The 18,187-nt window shown below is 33.6% G+C and overlaps 3 protein-coding genes across 4 annotated transcripts; 2 read left to right on the top strand and 1 right to left on the bottom strand.

The window, feature by feature from the left end:
- The first annotated feature begins 5,533 nt into the window (after positions 1–5,533).
- LOC102631213 (dof zinc finger protein DOF2.5) lies at positions 5,534–7,602 on the top strand. 2 transcript variants are annotated; one of them, XM_006491249.4, is made up of 2 exons: positions 5,534–5,677; positions 6,232–7,602. In XM_006491249.4, the coding sequence occupies exon 2, from the start codon at positions 6,262–6,264 to the stop codon at positions 7,135–7,137; it is 876 nt and encodes a 291-aa protein (XP_006491312.1). In that variant the 5' UTR covers positions 5,534–5,677; positions 6,232–6,261; the 3' UTR covers positions 7,138–7,602. The 2 variants fall into 2 exon arrangements, with proteins under 2 accessions (XP_006491312.1, XP_006491311.1); XM_006491248.4 differs by having other exon boundaries at positions 5,613–5,776.
- Positions 7,603–9,027: 1,425 nt separating this feature from the next.
- LOC127901336 (uncharacterized) lies at positions 9,028–12,627 on the bottom strand. Its single transcript, XM_052438442.1, has 3 exons — positions 12,163–12,627; positions 10,994–11,142; positions 9,028–9,390 (listed from the first exon to the last, which is right to left on the bottom strand). The coding sequence occupies exons 1-3, from the start codon at positions 12,349–12,351 to the stop codon at positions 9,252–9,254; spliced, it is 477 nt and encodes a 158-aa protein (XP_052294402.1). The 5' UTR covers positions 12,352–12,627; the 3' UTR covers positions 9,028–9,251.
- A 2,761-nt stretch (positions 12,628–15,388) lies between these two features.
- LOC102629352 (aluminum-activated malate transporter 10) lies at positions 15,389–18,181 on the top strand. The gene is made up of 6 exons (XM_006491419.3): positions 15,389–15,796; positions 16,119–16,259; positions 16,365–16,637; positions 16,757–16,875; positions 16,984–17,127; positions 17,286–18,181. The coding sequence occupies exons 1-6, from the start codon at positions 15,460–15,462 to the stop codon at positions 17,784–17,786; spliced, it is 1,515 nt and encodes a 504-aa protein (XP_006491482.1). The 5' UTR covers positions 15,389–15,459; the 3' UTR covers positions 17,787–18,181.
- Positions 18,182–18,187: the final 6 nt, after the last annotated feature.

Genomic DNA, 18,187 nt, shown 5'->3' with positions numbered 1-18,187 from the left:
TAAGTATTTGGTAAATTTTATTTTCAAAAGTACTGTGAATTTTGAAAGCAATTATGGGTGTTTGGTAAATCTTATTGTTAAACTGCTGTAAAAAAAATAAATGACTAAAATGTACATAATGTAAGATGAAATTTACTTATACATATCAATATTGATTTTGTTTCCAATTTAAATAAGGATAATTTCGGATTTAAGTAATAATTGTAAGGATATTTATGGGATTATATTAAATGATAAAATTGATTCTCAAAATCAGAATCTAAAAGTTACTCCTTCCATGTTTTTCAAAATTAGTTGTAGGAGGATATTTATGGGATTATATTAAATGATAAAATTGATTCTCAAAATCAGAATCTAAAAGTTACTCCTTCCATGTTTTTCAAAATTAGTTGTAGGAGGAGCTGATTCTGACAAAAGTGATTTTGATTTTTTTTTACCAAACACCAAAATTAGTTTTTAGATTTTTAAAATCACTTTTAACCCTCCCAAAAACAATCCCAAACGGGACCTAAATACATTGATTTTTTTTTTTTATTTGGGCATTCGCCCATCTCTCAATTCATCATCAAGAGAGAGTTGGTGGACGAAGAACCATCTTTAGATTTTAATTTAATTTTAACCAACCAAAAAAACGTTAACGACAGTTTCCGTTGACACAATTTCGGACCAATATTAATGTAGATGTAGAAATTTAAGACGGTGGCAGGTGGACCTATTACTTTAAAAAATTATAACTTTTGGTTCTCTAATGAATTATCAGGTAAATATGTAAAAGTATAATTAAAGTGCACCACTCCCTCTGCTCCCAAAAGGGGTATGTAATTGAAAAAGAAAACTCAGCGATACTGAAAATTGATAGATGATCTTATTTTGTCCATCAAGCTGCTAGCTTTGCTAGGCTAGCAATAAGCATTAAATTATTTCTTAAATGATCAACAAATCACATTTAAGGAGGAAGGAGGATGAATTGTATAATATAGGGCTCCAAGCCATGTAACCCTGAATAATATGACGATGAAAATGGAAGTTTATGGTCTAACTTTTTTCTTTCCTGTTCTTTTTTTCCTTTCCGTCTTGAATTAATGTTTCTACTTCGTTTCCATATTGTCTGTAAAGCTTAGCTGCCTTAAAGAAGAATAAAAATAGATAGCTCGAACTGCGGTTCCGGGGAAGTAATAATAAGGTTTTGTACGCGTGCATCTAGTTTTTGCAGATATAAAAAATGATAATGATGATTTTGATAAGAATAATAATAATTATAATAACAGCGAAGAATTGGCATCTCTGGGCCACGCATGCTAATAAAAGGTGGCTCTCCTGGCTGCCATTATAAATAAAAACAAGGATGAAATTCCATATTTATCAAAGTCTCTGCAATAATTAAGTTTAATTTTCGGGCCTACTATGTCAATTAAGTTAAATTTACGTGGCAGTGGGATCATTTCCAAATAGCCCCACTCATTTGGAAATGATCCCCTTTTGTTTTTCGATTTTAACTTTCTGGGGCAAAGCAATTAGCCCAGGCCACGCCCCTGGTTTAGTATGAAAGAATTGTGTGGATGTCGTGACGTTGATGCTAATATATGGCTTTCGCCGGGGAAAGGTCAAAGGAGACCAATGTCAGACTTAGGCCCAATTAAACCTTGGGCTTCTTTAGAATTTCAAATCCAGCCCATTTTCACGTAATTTACCAGCAAAAAGCATGCACCGTTGTTCTCTATTTCCAACATTTCCAAATTTTCTGTGTTTTAAAATAATAATAATAATAATAATAATCAAAATTTTCGATCACAGTTTAAAAAATAATACATCTGTTAACGCCTGTTTAGTTTGACCAATCAATAATAGAGGCTTCTTCCGTAACAAACATCCGATATTAATAAAATAATGCATGTGTTGATCCGGGCCAGATGGCATCGCTCGTCTCTCATCACTCAGTGCCAATCCAAAATACATCGTATAAAGTTAAATTGGCCATCGGTGAAGATACAATAAAGTAGTAGTGTATTGTTCATACAAAAAAAACTTCTTCCTCTGCTCTTTTCCAATTTCAAATGACTAATCAAGTAGGGTATCGCTTTCTTTTGAAAACACAGTGAATATGTATAGAATTTGTTAGTTCTTAAATTAAGAAAAAAAAATTGAAATAGACATGGCTTAAGAAGGATATGGAAAATTCTCAACCAACAAAAAAAATAAAAAAAATCATTGAATAAATCAAATCCCAAGTGCCAAAAATATAGACCCACTTAATCAAGGATACATAAGATTTTTGTGTTAATTATGTTTCGCATGCAAGTTATTTTGCAGACTTTTTCATTTTATTAATTAAAAGAAGAAGAAGAAGAAGAAGAAGAAGGCAGTGAAATATCTGCAGGGGCGTGACGCGTGAATTAGTTTTTTTAATATGGGAGGGAATCTCTGTAATGACATTTTTCTCTGGCTTGTAAAGTAATTTTAACTAAGGTTAAAAATGTTAAAAGTGGGCTACTTTTTCCCTGTACGGAGATCTTCGGATTGGATCGTCAGCATAATGTGTTCTTGGACCAGTTCTAATTGGATCACCAAAATGATCCATTGTACATTATTAATCTCTCTGAACAAAAATAGTGAACTAATGATTTTTGTACATGTTGGATTTAATTAATAGTGCCAAAATATTTGTACCATAAAAAGATATAAATCCTTAAAAAATACTGTTATCAATTAAAAAATTATTTAAAATTAAAAAAAAAGAGAATTATAATGGATCACAACAGCCTCTCTGTCGATCAAATTCATTAATTTAATTTTAATTAATGCTAGCCATTATTTATTAATTAACTAAATATCTATTCACTAAATTAAACTAATAGTAGAGATTAAAAAAAAATCTAAGTTCACAACTCCCCCATTATTCATATAGAATCACAGAAAAAACTTATTTATTATTTAATGATGAATTTTAAGATAATTCTGCATTCATTAATGATATTTTATCATATAATTAATTAAATTAACCCGAACACATACACACAATCTATAACTATAAGCTAGCAGGAAAAAGTAGAGATCTATATATGGGGGGAACATGAAATGGAAATAGACTCCAATTGTTTGCGAGACAAAATTAATGGTTGAAATTCAAACAGAATCAGATACGAGCACATAGGAATTCTCACCAAACAAAACAGGCGCAGTATTTGGGCCCCAAATCAGGAAAAAGCATAGTTTCAGGAATCAAAATAATAGCAATTATCAATGGCGTCGCCGAATTATATCCATAACACAAAGCCGAAGCGCATGAAGTTGCAGGAAGCCCTCGTGCAGAATTAACAACAAAAAAGACGCATTAAAATTGTGTGCAATATGTATGTATATATATATATATATATATATATATGCATATTTGTCGATCGATCAACGAATATATAATTAATTTACGAATGAATTAATATGCGCGGCGTCGATCGCATATTGTGTGTAATATATTTTGATGCATGCATGGGCTGGGTGGGTGCATCCAATACGGCAGGAATTTTTGAACGGTAGAAGAAGGGGCGGGCGACTGACGTGTAGAGCATTAGAACCGCAACTATGTGTATGTGTACATATCCATCCATGTTATTCACGTTGAAATATAAGGAGAATAATTATTTTGCCCACCAAAGCATCTGTCTGTCTGCCGTGTGCCCGCTTTGCAACAGCCAATAGCAATCCCCTATTATTCTCTTCTATTTTTTTTCAATAAACAAAAGTCAGATTTCTGTTGATTGATGTGTGTAAATATATATATATATATCAATATATGTGTGTGTGTGTGTGTGTGTGTGTGTGCATGTACATAGATAGTGCAGAAGAATTTTAACTTTTCAAGGAGACAACAAAAAAAAGGGTTCATTTGCAATCATGCAATGTATAAAGATCACTTTTTGAGGAAAAAAAGTAATTGAACGAAATAAATAATCATTTTGTTTCGAGACGACACCCCAAAAGAGAAAAAACAAAACAAAAGTTGGCCATTTAATTGTACAATCGTAATAACCTCATGTCACGTAGACAATATTCAAATTGAATTTTTTAATTTTTAAATTTTTTTAATTTTTTTTTGGTTGGGTAAAAAAACGAAATGATACGATATACGAATTATTGTGCTCTAGGGTTTTGAAGGTTCAGCATTTCGAATTTGAGATTCAAGGCGAGGGGTGCTTCGAAGAAGTAGAAATTGAAATTGAAGGCACAGTCAGCATCAAGATAAAGAAAAAGGCCAGCAAAACGCCACCAACACGATGAAATTACAAAGCAAAAGCAGAAATTTCTCATCAATCCTACCGCATTAAATGGGCCCCACAGCGGTCGCTTTTTGTCGCCTCTTGTCGGAGAGTCCCCCACTTCTCCCGCCGTGAACTTTCCATTTTCACTTTCATTAATTGAATCCATTCGTTTATTAATTAATTAATTCATTCATTACATTACATTCATCATTCCACTCCTTCTTACGTCCTCAAATTTTCTTTTTGTTGTTCGTTTCACAAATGACTCAAGATTACGCCTCCGCAAGTAGTAATTTGTAAACGAATTATTATTCGTTCGTTAGATGCGAACTAATATATATATATATATATATATATATATATTCATTAGATTTGTTCACTTGATTACTACTTAATTCTCGTCCTTGATGTACACTTATGTAATTAATTATTATACATACATATTGGGCACTCCAGTTTGCAAATGTTTTTGATAAGCTACTTAACACTATAATTATTAATTTGTTAATTTTTTTTTATGGGTAATTGTATAGTTTAATGAGAGTTTCATCAAGCTAGTGAATATATATATATATATATGTTTTGAGAGATCGATAATCTAGGTTCATGATTTTTTTTCCTCCCATCCTTTTTAAGGTAACAGAGAAATCAGACTTAATAAGAATGTATGTATTTTTCATGAATTAATACCATTTTTGAAAATCGTTAAAAGTTGTCCCGCGAAAGCAGCTACATAGCTAGAAGCCATGTATGTCTATCTTTATCGATCTTTACTTAATAAGAAACCACGAAAAGTTAGAGCAGAATTAATAATGTAAGGATCGAGATCTGTTGTCAAAATTATGGAGGAATAAAATCTTATCCTAGGCTCCTAGGCAGCGGATTGTCCAAAGTCCAAAGTCCAAACAAATCCCAACTCCCACGCTCATGAAGGGTCGTCGAGGGGAGAAAGAAACATTGAAAAGGATAGTGACAAGAGAATACAAAGAATAAAAAGACTTTCTCTCCATTATCAAGTCAAAAAGTCGAAACCCACCACAGTAATACACACTCATATTCCACCCACGATCATTAAACTAATAATTTAGTACCACTATTTCTCTTATAATACAATCCGACAAAAATTCCCCACTTCAAATAATTAATAATATATATAAAATACCAAAACCTTAATCCTTTAATTTCATTTACTTTATTTAAAACAAAATGTGAGTAGTCAAAACAAACACCCTCTTTGTTTCTTTTATATATATATATATATATATATATATATATATATATATATATGCACATTTAAAAAAGAAAAAGAAAAAGAAAAAGAAAGAAAGAAAAGGTTTTTCAAACACATAAAGCCAGCACAGAAACTATCTAAAACATTCTTTCTTTGAACAAATAGCAGCTGCTGCAGACAAAACTCAAAAGAGGTGAATTCTCTCTTTCTTTCTCTCTCTGAAGTCATCACTTGCTTTTCATCAATTAACTTTTGTTCTTCTCAATTTATGGATGCCGCTAAATGGCCACAGGTTGGTTGATCTTATTTCCTCGATTAATTTTCTTTCCATATAAAACTGATGGATTAAATATACGTATCTATTTCTTCATGCTGCTGCAAGTTTGATTTTATCTAATGATAATCTTTTTGATGATCATATGCATATAAAGTTTGAAATATGTTATTAAAACATGAAAGCAGTACATACACTTTATCTTTTTTCACCTCTTGGCTGGGTTATGCAATAACTGATAAAAGGAAAGGAATGGGAAAAAGTTAACCCTTTTTTTTTTTTTGGGTTCTTTTTCATTTTGTATAATTTTGATCGATTCAGTCGAAAAGAAAAGCATTCAATGCTTTTATTAATTTTCTCTTTTTATATAATCTGTTCTACTTTAATTTGTGGATTTATGAATTTCTGTGTGCTAATTTTGTTTTCTGGTTTTTTGAAAATAATGGCCGGTTAACTCTCTTTTTTTCAATCAGAACTTTCCGGAGGTTGGAGGGGTGAAGGCAATGGAAGAGGTAGTTTCAAATACATGCAACAGCAGCAGCAGCAGCAGGCCGCCGATGTTAGAAAGAAAGGCAAGGCCACAAGAGCAATTGAATTGTCCGAGATGTAACTCAACAAACACCAAGTTCTGTTATTACAACAATTACAGTCTCACACAGCCAAGATATTTCTGCAAGACTTGCAGAAGGTACTGGACTGAAGGTGGCTCTCTTAGAAATGTTCCTGTGGGAGGAGGATCAAGAAAGAACAAGAGATCTATATCATCATCAGCAGCAGCAGCTTCAAGTAGTAATAATAATAATAATAATAATAATAATTATAACAAGCTTATTATTCCAGATCTAAACCCACCAAGCCTCTCACACTTTTCTTCTCATGAAAACCCTAAGATCCTCAAAGGAGGCCAGGATCTTAATCTTGGATTCCAAGTCATGCATAATAACGCAAATGACATGTCTCAATATGCTGATCATCCAGCAGTAGCGTCCAAAGCCGAAACTAATACTACCAGCAATGATAATATCAATAACAACATGTCTCCTGTTTCAGCTCTAGATCTCCTGAGGACAGGAATTGCTTCGAGGGCGGGTTTGGATCATTTTATTCCAACACCGATGCCGGATTCAAATACTTTATTTTCATCTGGGTTTCCTTTGCAAGATATCAAACCAGCAGCAACCCTAAGTTTTTCAATTGATCAAGCAAATAGGTTTGGAATTCAAGACAATATTGGTAACGGGAGCCGGCTCTTCTTTCCTTTCGGAGAACTGAAACAACTTTCAAGCGCCTCAACGACTGAAGTTGATCATCACAGCAACAAGGGAACATCCACTTCAACGGGATACTGGAATGGAATGTTTGGTGGGGGATCCTGGTGAATTAAGTTTATTTATTTATCTTCTTTTTCACTTGCCTGCGCTCTGCTGGTCACTACTGTTAATTGTTTTAAGTTGTTTCGATATTTAGAAGTAACTAACAAAAAGATCCATATTTATATATATATATATTTTTTTTTTTTCTTTTCTTTTCTGTTAAAATTTGAACAGTGTATGAAATTTGGAGCTTCTACATTTTCGGTTAGCTTCATAGGGGGTTTTAGTTAATTAGATACTTTGTGTGTGGTGTAGACTGCATGTACATAGAAGAGGAGGTGAATACAGCTGCATAGCCAGTATTCATTTGTTCTTCTATCGGACGAAGTTGATGATTATTAGTTAGGGCACCAGCTGATGACATTGCTGTATTATGTTTTTCTTTCTTTGTTGAAATGTAAGCAGTGAGAATTGGATATGGGAATGAGAGTTTGTAATCAACAATATTTCTTATCTATTAGCTTGCTTTAATTTGCTTTTCCATTTACACTCAGCAAAAGCAGGTCTCTTGTGTCAGTTCTGACACTGACAACTCATGTGTAGCATCTAATGAGATTCTTCTTCCAACCATGAAAGCACTTAGTCAAATATAAAAAGGGGTTATTCAGAGATAAAAGAAAATTACGGAGGCAACAGTCTAGCTTCAGTATCCCAAATTTCTATCTCAACTGCATCACACATTGTAATAAATTAATTATATCCTTAATCAGAAAGTTTAGATGCATTGCAATAGCCACTAGGCTTTTGATCAGTGGTTAGAACTCAAACCTCCAATTGTGAGGTCATGGATTTGAACTCTCACAATGTAGGAACTCTCGTAATGTAGTGTGAGTGTTTAATTTTCTTTCTCAATTTGAGTGAATGCAGTAGTCGTCTTTTTTCTTTCGAAATGTTAATGTGAATAATTTAAATAATTGTTTGATTGTAAATATCAGTGTACTAATCTCATGAAATATAAGTTGTAATCTTATCAATAATCTCATATAATTAAAAAAAAATACATTGCAACAACTAGTTGCTAAAATCTCTTAAAATCTAGTTTGAAAGCAACAAAGCCTGATGATAATCGAACAAATTGTACTTGAGTTTAAAAATAAACCAGTTTACCTGCCCCAACTATAAAAAGCTAGCTGACATAATATTTTGTTTGATACACTAGCTTTCGAGCAAGGAACAACGCTAATGTTGTTTTATCATCATTACTTCATGTTGCTTTAACTTGTTTAATATTCGAAGAAGAGAAAATTATGACAAATCCACCTTTCTTTGGTCGGGCAAAGCGTGCAGACAAATTATATCTTCCACCGAGACAATCCTCCATACATAGAATCTCCAATTTCTTTATTTTTATATATGTATATATTAATGACTGTGATTATAAAGTCGCAATTGTTCTTTTGCTTGTTTATTTATTCTGGGTAAAGTTACAATTACGACTTTAAATGTAAATTTGCATATGTATGTTACATTTTTAATAAAATGAGAATTCTCTTATTAGAAGGTGAGTACATCTCACAAACTTCACTAATTTTAGAATCCTTGTTTATTATGTTGTAAAATACACTAATATGCATACCATAACAAAGAAACTTGAGAGAATTTATTATATCACAACTTTAGATACATATTTTTACTGTCATCGAAGGAATATCTAGTCCACTACATTAGGTGGAGAGATATTTATACCCCTACCAATTAAATTGGAAGGAAAACGGAAAATAAATCCCAACAATTACCCATGCTCTTTGCTCAAATCCACATTTGCATAAACTTCATGCATCATCATGGATGAGGCTCATAACTCCAAGAAATGTTGTCTGCACCATCGTTATAAGAAACTGTTGCATTTCATTTCATTATTGGACACAACATAATTGGCATCAAGCGGGCGAAATATGTGATAAACTGACAGATAATCCACATTCATAAATTATCCACTGTACAAATATGACACAGATACACTTATTCCTTCGTTATCTAAGAGACAACTTGTGAAAGCAGCCAGCAAAAGAACATTACATACGATATTGTTCATTACAGTTCAGTCTTCTATACAGAATAGGAGCAGTTCCTTTTGAGTAGGTAATGGTTATCCCATCTATCTTTATCACAATACCAACTCACTTATCTGCATTGATTCCAAAAATCCGGACCTTGTGCATATTCGGGAACTTGGCAACAACAAGAACAAACACTGCTAAAGTGTTGAAAAAGAGCATTGGATGTTGGTAGTCAGTTGTGTGCGAGGCTATCAAGTACCTGTTAACAAAAAAGATAATGGTCATGGTGGTTTCCAAATCTACCGAATCACAACCTATATTTTAGGTACTGTGATAGTATCAACACACAATGAGGAATCTCAATATTGCACATGCTTAAATAGACATTCTCACCAGAACTTAGTGCAATCTGAGAGAGTGTCTTAAAAATGAAGTAACCGCTTAATAACATAATTCCTGTGATTGTACTTTTTGGTTGAGAAATGAATTTTTATACGTTACGTAGAATCAGCAAGGCCGAATTCAGAAACTCTATCCCTACTCACACAGAAAGGTGGGGAGAAAAGAGGGGGGAAAAAAAAGAAAAGATAGGAATTAGGCTTTAAATTCACAAGAACAAACGTCTTCTACTCTTCCTCTGCCTGATAATAAATAGAGTGAACACTGATAGAAACAAAAAAAAATAAAAAAAAAAGCCCTAATACACAAATACATGTATAAAGTTGTTCTCTCCCGCGAATGTCCACGCAAAATAAATGAGGATTTAGTGTTTTACACCATTGTTAATCATGCTAGACCGTAAAACGCCGAATCTGTACTTTATTTCATGCGGACATCCACGAGGGAGAATTTTCACTATATAGTGAAGAGTGGGCTTCTAATCAGGGACCCACAACCATATTAAAGTCAGGGACAAGCTAAACGACTTAAAAAAATAAAAAATACTTCAATACGCTACATTGGCGTTGGTGTTTTTTTTCTCTTTTAGCTTGTCTATAACTTTCATATGATTAGGAATCCCTGATTGAAGAATTATTCTATATATATAGAGAATTTTTGTCTAATCTAGGAATATATGAACTCCAATGCGTTAAAATTGTGTTTTTTGTCTTAGTGTATTGGACTTTGTATTTTATTTTTTTATTCTTCCAATGGCATCCGCATTTTAAAATTATGAGGAAGTCCGTATAAGAGATTTATACACCCATGTAATACAGATAAAAGATTGGACTGATATTCCAGAACTTGGCAATTTTATAATGTACACCTAGCAAAGATACTTAAATAATTCCAACATCACAATTCGGCCAATGCGCTGTGTTGAGTTCTAATGGACTCCACAACAACAGCAGCAAGATTCGTCAAATTAATAATATTAGTTCAGACTAATTATTATCAAATAAGGTACACGGATGTGTGAACAGATATTAACCGAAGGCCTTAATCCTGGCATGTATAGGTTACAAAATCCAGCCTAAACAGACAAAGACAAAACAAGTAGGTACGACCGTGTCTCCAAGCTCCAAAAGTACTTCTCACTGTCCCCCCCCCCAACACAAAACAACAACACAACAAAGCCCCCAAAAAGTCGAACAACAGGGTTACTCTTAAGTCTCAACAAATAACTTTTGCCAAACAACTGCATAAAATGATGACCAAAGTTCAAGGAACTACAAGTAAGCCTTCAAGAATACAGTCTATCATGATTTTCCAACTTACAAGTATGCAAAATTTGAAAATCAGAAAGACACTGTCTATGCATAAAAACAGAGGGAAAAGCGAGACATTTCAGATCACTGAAATGAACTAAAAATAAAATAAAAAAATTCAAAAGTTTTAAGATATTGAATATGTAAACTTACAGCACCACAGGTACAACAGTTAGGAACTTTCTATTGCGTGTAAGCTGCTGTCCATTGTCTATCTGCTCCCACCAAGTCAACCCGTTATAAATGCCCTGGTCTTCAGCAAAGGGTGTTCCTTTTTTCCAGTGAAAGAAGTGATACGTGATCTGCAAGGCGAAACATTCTGGTCAATAGTATTTCACAGATGTTGGAAGCAACTTCAAGATAAATTCAGAATGAGGTAGAATAATGATCACATAACTAATGCATATCAAAAACTAAACTTGGCAAGTCAGCTCTACTTCATGCTTGCCAGAACATTTTCATTTTAAGCAAAATCCGTGCACACAGAAAACGTAGTAAAAACGAGAAGAAGTACGTACATCAATAACATAGAAAATGACATAAGGCAGTTGTATTATCTGTATAACAGAAAAGAAAATGTCCAAATTGCATTCAATTTATCACAGCAATTTTACCAACAAGCATTGGGGCATCACTTAATTGGTTCAACACTCATCTTTTCTTTCTGCTGAATAAACATGTGACCAGCATCTAAACATCTAATTTTAATTTCACAAACACTAACCTAATTCCTTGTGTACAAATTAAATATATGATAGAGAACTTCATAGGCATGCAGTTGAAAGTAAAATATCCAAAAAGCAATAGAGAATACTAACACAGGGGAATGTAATCTGGATGCCACATATTCATCCAACTGTCAAATTTATTTAATCCACACAACTCGAGCTTTGTTCTAAATGAAAATGGTCAAAAGGATCAATTTTCTCTGCTAGCACCAAGTGATAAGATTAAGATCCATCCATAGGACTTGGATTATGGACTCCACAGAGTTTCAGTTTACTCAGTCCCACCAGCTGCCACTTCCAATAGATGCCCATCTACTCAATCTTACTAGGTGCCCAACTTATTCCAGAGAACGTGACTAGGAAACAAGCTAAGAGCTTGAAAGCTAAAAACTTTTCATTCGACAGTAAAACGACATGAAACAGAGAATAACCTAATTCAAATTCAACTTGCAACTAGTTAACACCTACCCAGCCAGAATTAGCAATTCACACGTGAAACACCTAATCAAATCCAAAATAAACCCTAATGAGCAAAATACAGCAAATTAATCAATAACAAAAACAGAGTAATAGAGAAAAGAAAATGAAACATACGAGAAAATGGGCGAGATTGACAATGGTCCAAGCCATGCCAGGAGAGCAACCGAAAACAGAGAGAACGATAAGCCAAGCGAAGAATAGTATCAGTATATACGTAGTCCATACTCCTGGATACGTGAACCACTCCGTGTTTCTGTTCAGATCCGCCGGTGGCGTCGCCTTCACGTATAGATTCGCCATCATATGATTTCTCTTTTTTCTTTCTCAAATTATTATTATAATAATTTTTTGTAAACCCTAAGCAATCTGCTTACCAGCTCTCTTCGATTAGACGGTTCTGTTATGGAGGTTTTTGGGTTCACGTTCTGAAAAAGAGAAATTGAATGACAGGTTTTTGGATTCAGGTTCTAATAAAGAGAAATTGAATGATTTGATGATTTTTTGCTTTTTCCGGAGACCAATCCAAAAAACCAAATGGCCTCAATGACGGTGATGGCGTGGCGATTTGTAATGAAAGCTTATAGCTAATATTGATTACTTTCTACTAGGACCATAATAATTACACACAACTAGCTAACAACCAAAAAGTCCGTGTGATTTTAGGAAAAGTGTGATAACGTCCCACTGCCGTACGACGTCGTACTAAACCGGGCCTCGAGTATTCCATTCTCCTAATTTGGGCTTTAAAATCCAGCCCATTATTGATTCGGCCCGGGCAGTGCGCCGACCCCTCAATCAACGATCAAGATTTCATGAGATTAATTGTTTGAAAAATAACCGCCCCAAAAAAATTTAATTGGATCGATTGCAAACATTGTTAGGTTTCCATTCTTGAAATTCTTTACTTCGCTCGATGAGAGACGGTTGGGAAAAATCTGAAGGTATCAGTCAATAATCGGAAAGAATCTCGTTGTTATTTTCTTGTCTCAAAATTGCTTAAAATCACATAAATTCTTTTCTTTGTGATGGATTCTTATTACTTTCATGATCGGTTTGCTTGATTTGTATTATGAAGACTGAGCACTATTGCGCTGCTTATTACTTACACTTGATTTCTGATTAATATCATAGGTGTAACACTCTCATTTAAACGATCATACACAATCATATTATATATAAGATATTTGATTGAGTACAAGTACGATACAATTTTTTTTTTTAAAACACTAATCATTATCTTTAGAGAACTTATAACTTTTTGTTACATTCCAAAGTTTTTATTGTTGATATATCATAAATTTTATATTAAAATAATTTAACTAATAGTTGAGGTAGCTTAATTTTTCCTAATCATGTTTCTAAGAGAACTGAGTCAATCACTGCAGTGGCAAAATTAGGATTTTGGTTCGAGGGCGGGCAAAACCAAAAAGTTATAAATTCGGCATAAATTTTACAGAACTGAAGAGCCCAATGATAATGGGGCTATAATGGATAAATTATAAAATTTCATAGGCTACAAAAAATAAAATAAAAACCAAGGGGCCAAAACATAAAATTTATATGATTTTATTAATTTGAACCGGTAAGACTACTAAGGCGGTAAAACTCTTCCAACAAGTATTTAACACAACTCAATAATAAGTCTCGAATCGAGGACTTTGATTCAGTTAGAACAATCACATATCAACTGATCTACACGCTTGTTGGTTAAAATCTCATTTTAATTTAGTATTCAGGGATTATTATTATTTTTTTCAGCTTGGCCAACCAAAAATTTTTGGGATTTTTTTTTAGCCTGCCCACCCAACCAGTGAGGCACGTATGCACGCTTCTCATAATCTTTAATAACAAAACACGATGATTAAATTAGTTAAACCCATTATTAAAAAAAAAAAAAATCGGAAACCCTAAAAGCAACAAGGGGTTTAAAATCATGACCTAATTTTGACATGAATATATAGATAGATTAAAATATACAATCTCAAACATAGTGATTAGCTAAAGGCACGAGCAACATTCTAACGCACAAAGTAGATAGCTAGTAGGCCACGTAAGAGAATCTTTGAATCAGAATTATTAATTAAGAGCTGATAATCGTTCCACTTAAGTAAATTAAACACTCGCTGACCCAATGAAATTAAAAAGGTTGCTTATCTTTCATTCCAGAGAAAGACCTAAAAATTAGGTCCCTTGCATGTGTAGAAACTAATTTAACAAATACCAGGATATATAGTTAAGGATGATTTAGAGATGATGAGCACGGAGGCTTCGTCATTAATATTTAAACATGCATCTTGATAATGATTAACGAGCCGTACGTAGCATAAACATATGAGTTTGAAATTACTTGCTTGCTGAAAGTACAATATTTTTGTTTTCGAAACCACCTGAGCAAAACTAGTAATAATATTTTAGAAAAATATAAAAAGAAGAGAGTAAATTTCTTGATCTGATTCATTTTAAGTGGTTACAAAACACACTATTTATATAAGAGAAAATACTATCCTTAAAAGTAAATATCTGTTAAGTTTTTTTTTTTTTTTTTTTTTTTTTTACTTTCTTTCACATTTATAAATCCCCCACTAGCTTCTTCTACTAACAATGTGGTGTACGTACCAACAATATCTACTAATAGAATTTAAGTTTTATTTTTCGAATTAACATACATGTATATTATGATATATTCTTGTCATATATTTGTGTATGATATAATAATAATAGAAAATGACATTTAATAATTAAGAAGTACCTTCATGCGATACTCATCAAATGGAACTAATCATAAGTATCGAGAGTGAGATATAGGTGGTGAAAGGGACTGGTAAGGTTTGATATTATGCATGAATTAATTGATATATGTATCGACCTAATCTGGCCTCCCTTAATACTCTAAGCAATCAGGACGCTGCTATAACCGAATTGGTGATATTTCTATTCACAAGAGTCCTTTGTGATATAATTATTTTACTGTCGAGCTTGATAGCAAATGAAAGTACTTTTAAGCGCATTTACTTTCCAGAGATTTGTGCTGCTTCCAACTTACTCCGACCAAGGAAATTACGTATGAACTGAGATATGATCTCTGTGTGCATGCTTATATATATAGGTATATATAATTAAGTTCCACTCGTTGGATGACGCTTCACAAAAGTTGATTCAATTTTTTAGGCCATGTTATGTTATCTGTTCTGCCCCCATGGGTCACTGATGCGACAGTGGGCTTACCTACCTAAAATCCTAAAAAGTTCCTCGCACTTCCGTCCACATATACAGTTCTGGTTCACAATATATATGTTAAGCAACTCAAGCAACCAGAAATATACTTCCGTACACAAACACATACACTCATTTGAAAGCTGTACACACACACACACACACACACACACACACACACAAAGCTTGTACATAATAATGGGAAAGGAAGCGTCGAGAAAATTGGAATGGAGGATAAATGTATCTGATGGGGTGTCGGAGAGATTAGAGCCTGAAACCGGGGCAATCCTGAGAGCGTGGACGTGGTTCAAGAGACTGATGTTAGGAGGGTTCATTCTGAAAATCTGCAAGTTCTTGGAGAAGGCTTGGAATTTAGCAGTTGACGAGCCTAAGAAAGTCATCCATGGTCTCAAAGTAGGGCTAGCAATTTCCCTTGTATCTCTTTTTTATTACATGAGGCCTTTGTATGATGGCGTTGGAGGTAACGCTATGTGGGCAGTTATGACTGTCGTCGTAGTTTTTGAATCTTCCGTAGGTCAGTATTCGAAATCATTTCATTTTTGTGCATGTTGTTATATTATTATTCTAAAATTAATTATAAATTGTGCGTTCTTCAATTAAAAATCCCTAACTATATTAAAATCAGGGATAAATTGAAAAACAATAAAACTATAAATTCCAATGCAGTGTACGTATTTTGTAGTATAATATATTAAAATTTATGTTTTCTTATGTTTTAATTTATCCCTAATTTTAATATGGTCAGAAATTACTAATTAGAAATGATATATATATATATATATGCATATGCATGCATGTAATTACTGTACGTAACTGATGGTACGCGTTAATTTCAGGTGCAACACTCGGAAAATGCATTAATAGAGCAATAGGAACGTTTCTTGCTGGGTCACTTGGAGTTGGTGTTCACTGGATTGCTTTTCACTCTGGAAAAAATTTAGAGCCCATAGTTCTTGGAATCTCACTTTTCCTTTTAGGTAAGTGAAAAATATTCCTAGCTTGGCCATTTATATTTTAATTAATTCTTATATATATAATACACACACACGCATACACTAACAAATTAATTCTCTTCGCTGCAGCTTCAGCAGCAACATTCTCTCGATTTATGCCAACAATCAAAGCCAGATTCGACTATGGTATCATGATCTTCATCCTCACTTTCAGCTTAGTGTCGGTTTCAGGCTATCGTGTGGACAAATTGTTGGAGCTGGCCCAACAAAGATTATCGACAATCGCCATTGGAGCCTCCATCTGCATAATTATAAGCATGCTTTTCTGTCCCATGTGGGCAGGTGATGAGCTTCACCTTCTTATTTGTCAAAACTTGGAGAAATTAGCTCATTCATTGGATGGTATGTTCACAAAAAGTCAAAAACCATATTAAACCTATACGCAATGAAACATGCAATACCATGATATATATGTTGATGTGGCGTTTTTTAATCCGTTGTCGAATTTCATTTCTTTTCAGAGTGCGTGGTTGAATACTTTAGACACAACAAAACTTCGACTGCTAAAGATGAAGCTTGTAGTAAGAAAATGAAAGGGTATAGATGCGCGCTCAATTCAAAGGCGACAGAAGAATTGAAGGTAGTTTGCTACTTTTTATTTGTTCAATTATTGTAAGTGATAATACATAAATGGCACTGAATTTAATTTATTTATCCAAATTAAAACTTAATTTATGTTTCTTTGCAGGCCAACTTTGCGAGATGGGAACCAGCACATGGTCGCTTCAGCTTCAGACACCCATGGAAACAGTATCTCAAGATTGGGGCTTCAATACGTAACTGTGCTTATTGTATTGAGACTCTCCATGGTTGCGTAGATTCAGAAACTCAGGTAACCCACTTAATTAATTTCAATAAAGAATCCCATATTTATAATCAAATAAGTCTTGTGCTGGACACAGTTTCAAATTCTTTCACCAAACACTAAAAATAAATCTTTGATATTTTTTGTTCTCCAATAAGCAACTTATCATATAATTTTGACCACAGGCACCTCCTCATCTAAAGAGGCATTTGAACAATATTTGCATGAGATTGAGTAGCAGTTCCTCTAACGTCTTGCAAGAATTGGCATTTGCCTTGAAAACAATGAAACAATCATCTAAAATAAATTTATCAGTTGGAGAAATGAACTTTGCAGTGCAAGAACTTAAACACGCCTTGATTTCACTTCCTAATCACAACATCAGTATTAAAAACCCATCCCCGTCAACAGTGGAAGCTTCTGGAAATTGCAATACAGAGCCCATCACGAGTATCAGAGCCTCATCTTCTTTCATGGAGATTCTTCCCCTGGCCACTTTAGCGTCTTTGTTGATAGAAAATGCAGCAAAAATCGAAGTAATTGTCAATGGAGTCAATGAGTTGGCCGTCCTTGCAGAATTCAAGCCCACAACTGATAACAAGAAATCTAAAAGCAATCAATCCCCTAAAAAACTCACTTCAGAAAACCAAGATCCCGAAACAGTTAAGATCCCCCAAAAGGTCTGAGTTTATCTTGATTTGACAGAAGAAATCAATTCTATCAATGTTTCGAAGATCCCAGAGAGTCAATTAGCAAAAAGTACTTAATTTACACTTGACATACTGTGCAGTAAAGAAGCATTTGAATGTCCAATAAAGCTTTGTTTTGTTTCCCCGAAATTCTATCATCTCATTATTATGTATAATAAATTTTAAGTTTGCTCTACCAGTAGATAGATATTGTTTATTATGTACGTTAAAGTAAGTAAACAAAAAAAAGAAAAAGTTACTGCTTTTTTTTCGAGAGAGACAGAGAGGTCAATTCATTACTTTGGGCTATTGCATTACACCATGCAATACACCGATGTAGATTGTGCGATCAGCGTTGTGCCATTAATTATTCGTTATGTTTATGTCGTACATTTCAA

This window comes from Citrus sinensis, chromosome 3, assembly GCF_022201045.2.
Source record: "Citrus sinensis cultivar Valencia sweet orange chromosome 3, DVS_A1.0, whole genome shotgun sequence".
Lineage (NCBI taxonomy): Eukaryota > Viridiplantae > Streptophyta > Magnoliopsida > Sapindales > Rutaceae > Citrus > Citrus sinensis.
This window is presented reverse-complemented; position numbering and strand designations above follow the sequence as displayed.

Excerpts from the sequence above, each read along its gene's own strand:
- LOC102631213 (XM_006491248.4), top strand. The coding sequence starts at position 5,753 with ATGGATGCCGCTAAATGGCCACAG. Across the intron at positions 5,777-6,231 it reads ATGCCGCTAAATGGCCACAG|AACTTTCCGGAGGTTGGAGG; the intron begins GTTGGTTGATCT and ends TTTTTCAATCAG.
- LOC127901336 (XM_052438442.1), bottom strand. The coding sequence starts at position 12,351 with ATGATGGCGAATCTATACGTGAAGGCGACGCCACCGGCGGATCTGAAC. Across the intron at positions 11,143-12,162 it reads TCAATCTCGCCCATTTTCTC|ATCACGTATCACTTCTTTCA; the intron begins GTATGTTTCATT and ends TTCGCCTTGCAG. Across the intron at positions 9,391-10,993 it reads ACTGTTGTACCTGTGGTGCT|GTACTTGATAGCCTCGCACA; the intron begins GTAAGTTTACAT and ends TTTTGTTAACAG.
- LOC102629352 (XM_006491419.3), top strand. The coding sequence starts at position 15,460 with ATGGGAAAGGAAGCGTCGAGAAAATTGGAATGGAGGATAAATGTATCT. Across the intron at positions 15,797-16,118 it reads AGTTTTTGAATCTTCCGTAG|GTGCAACACTCGGAAAATGC; the intron begins GTCAGTATTCGA and ends CGTTAATTTCAG. Across the intron at positions 16,876-16,983 it reads AGGCGACAGAAGAATTGAAG|GCCAACTTTGCGAGATGGGA; the intron begins GTAGTTTGCTAC and ends GTTTCTTTGCAG.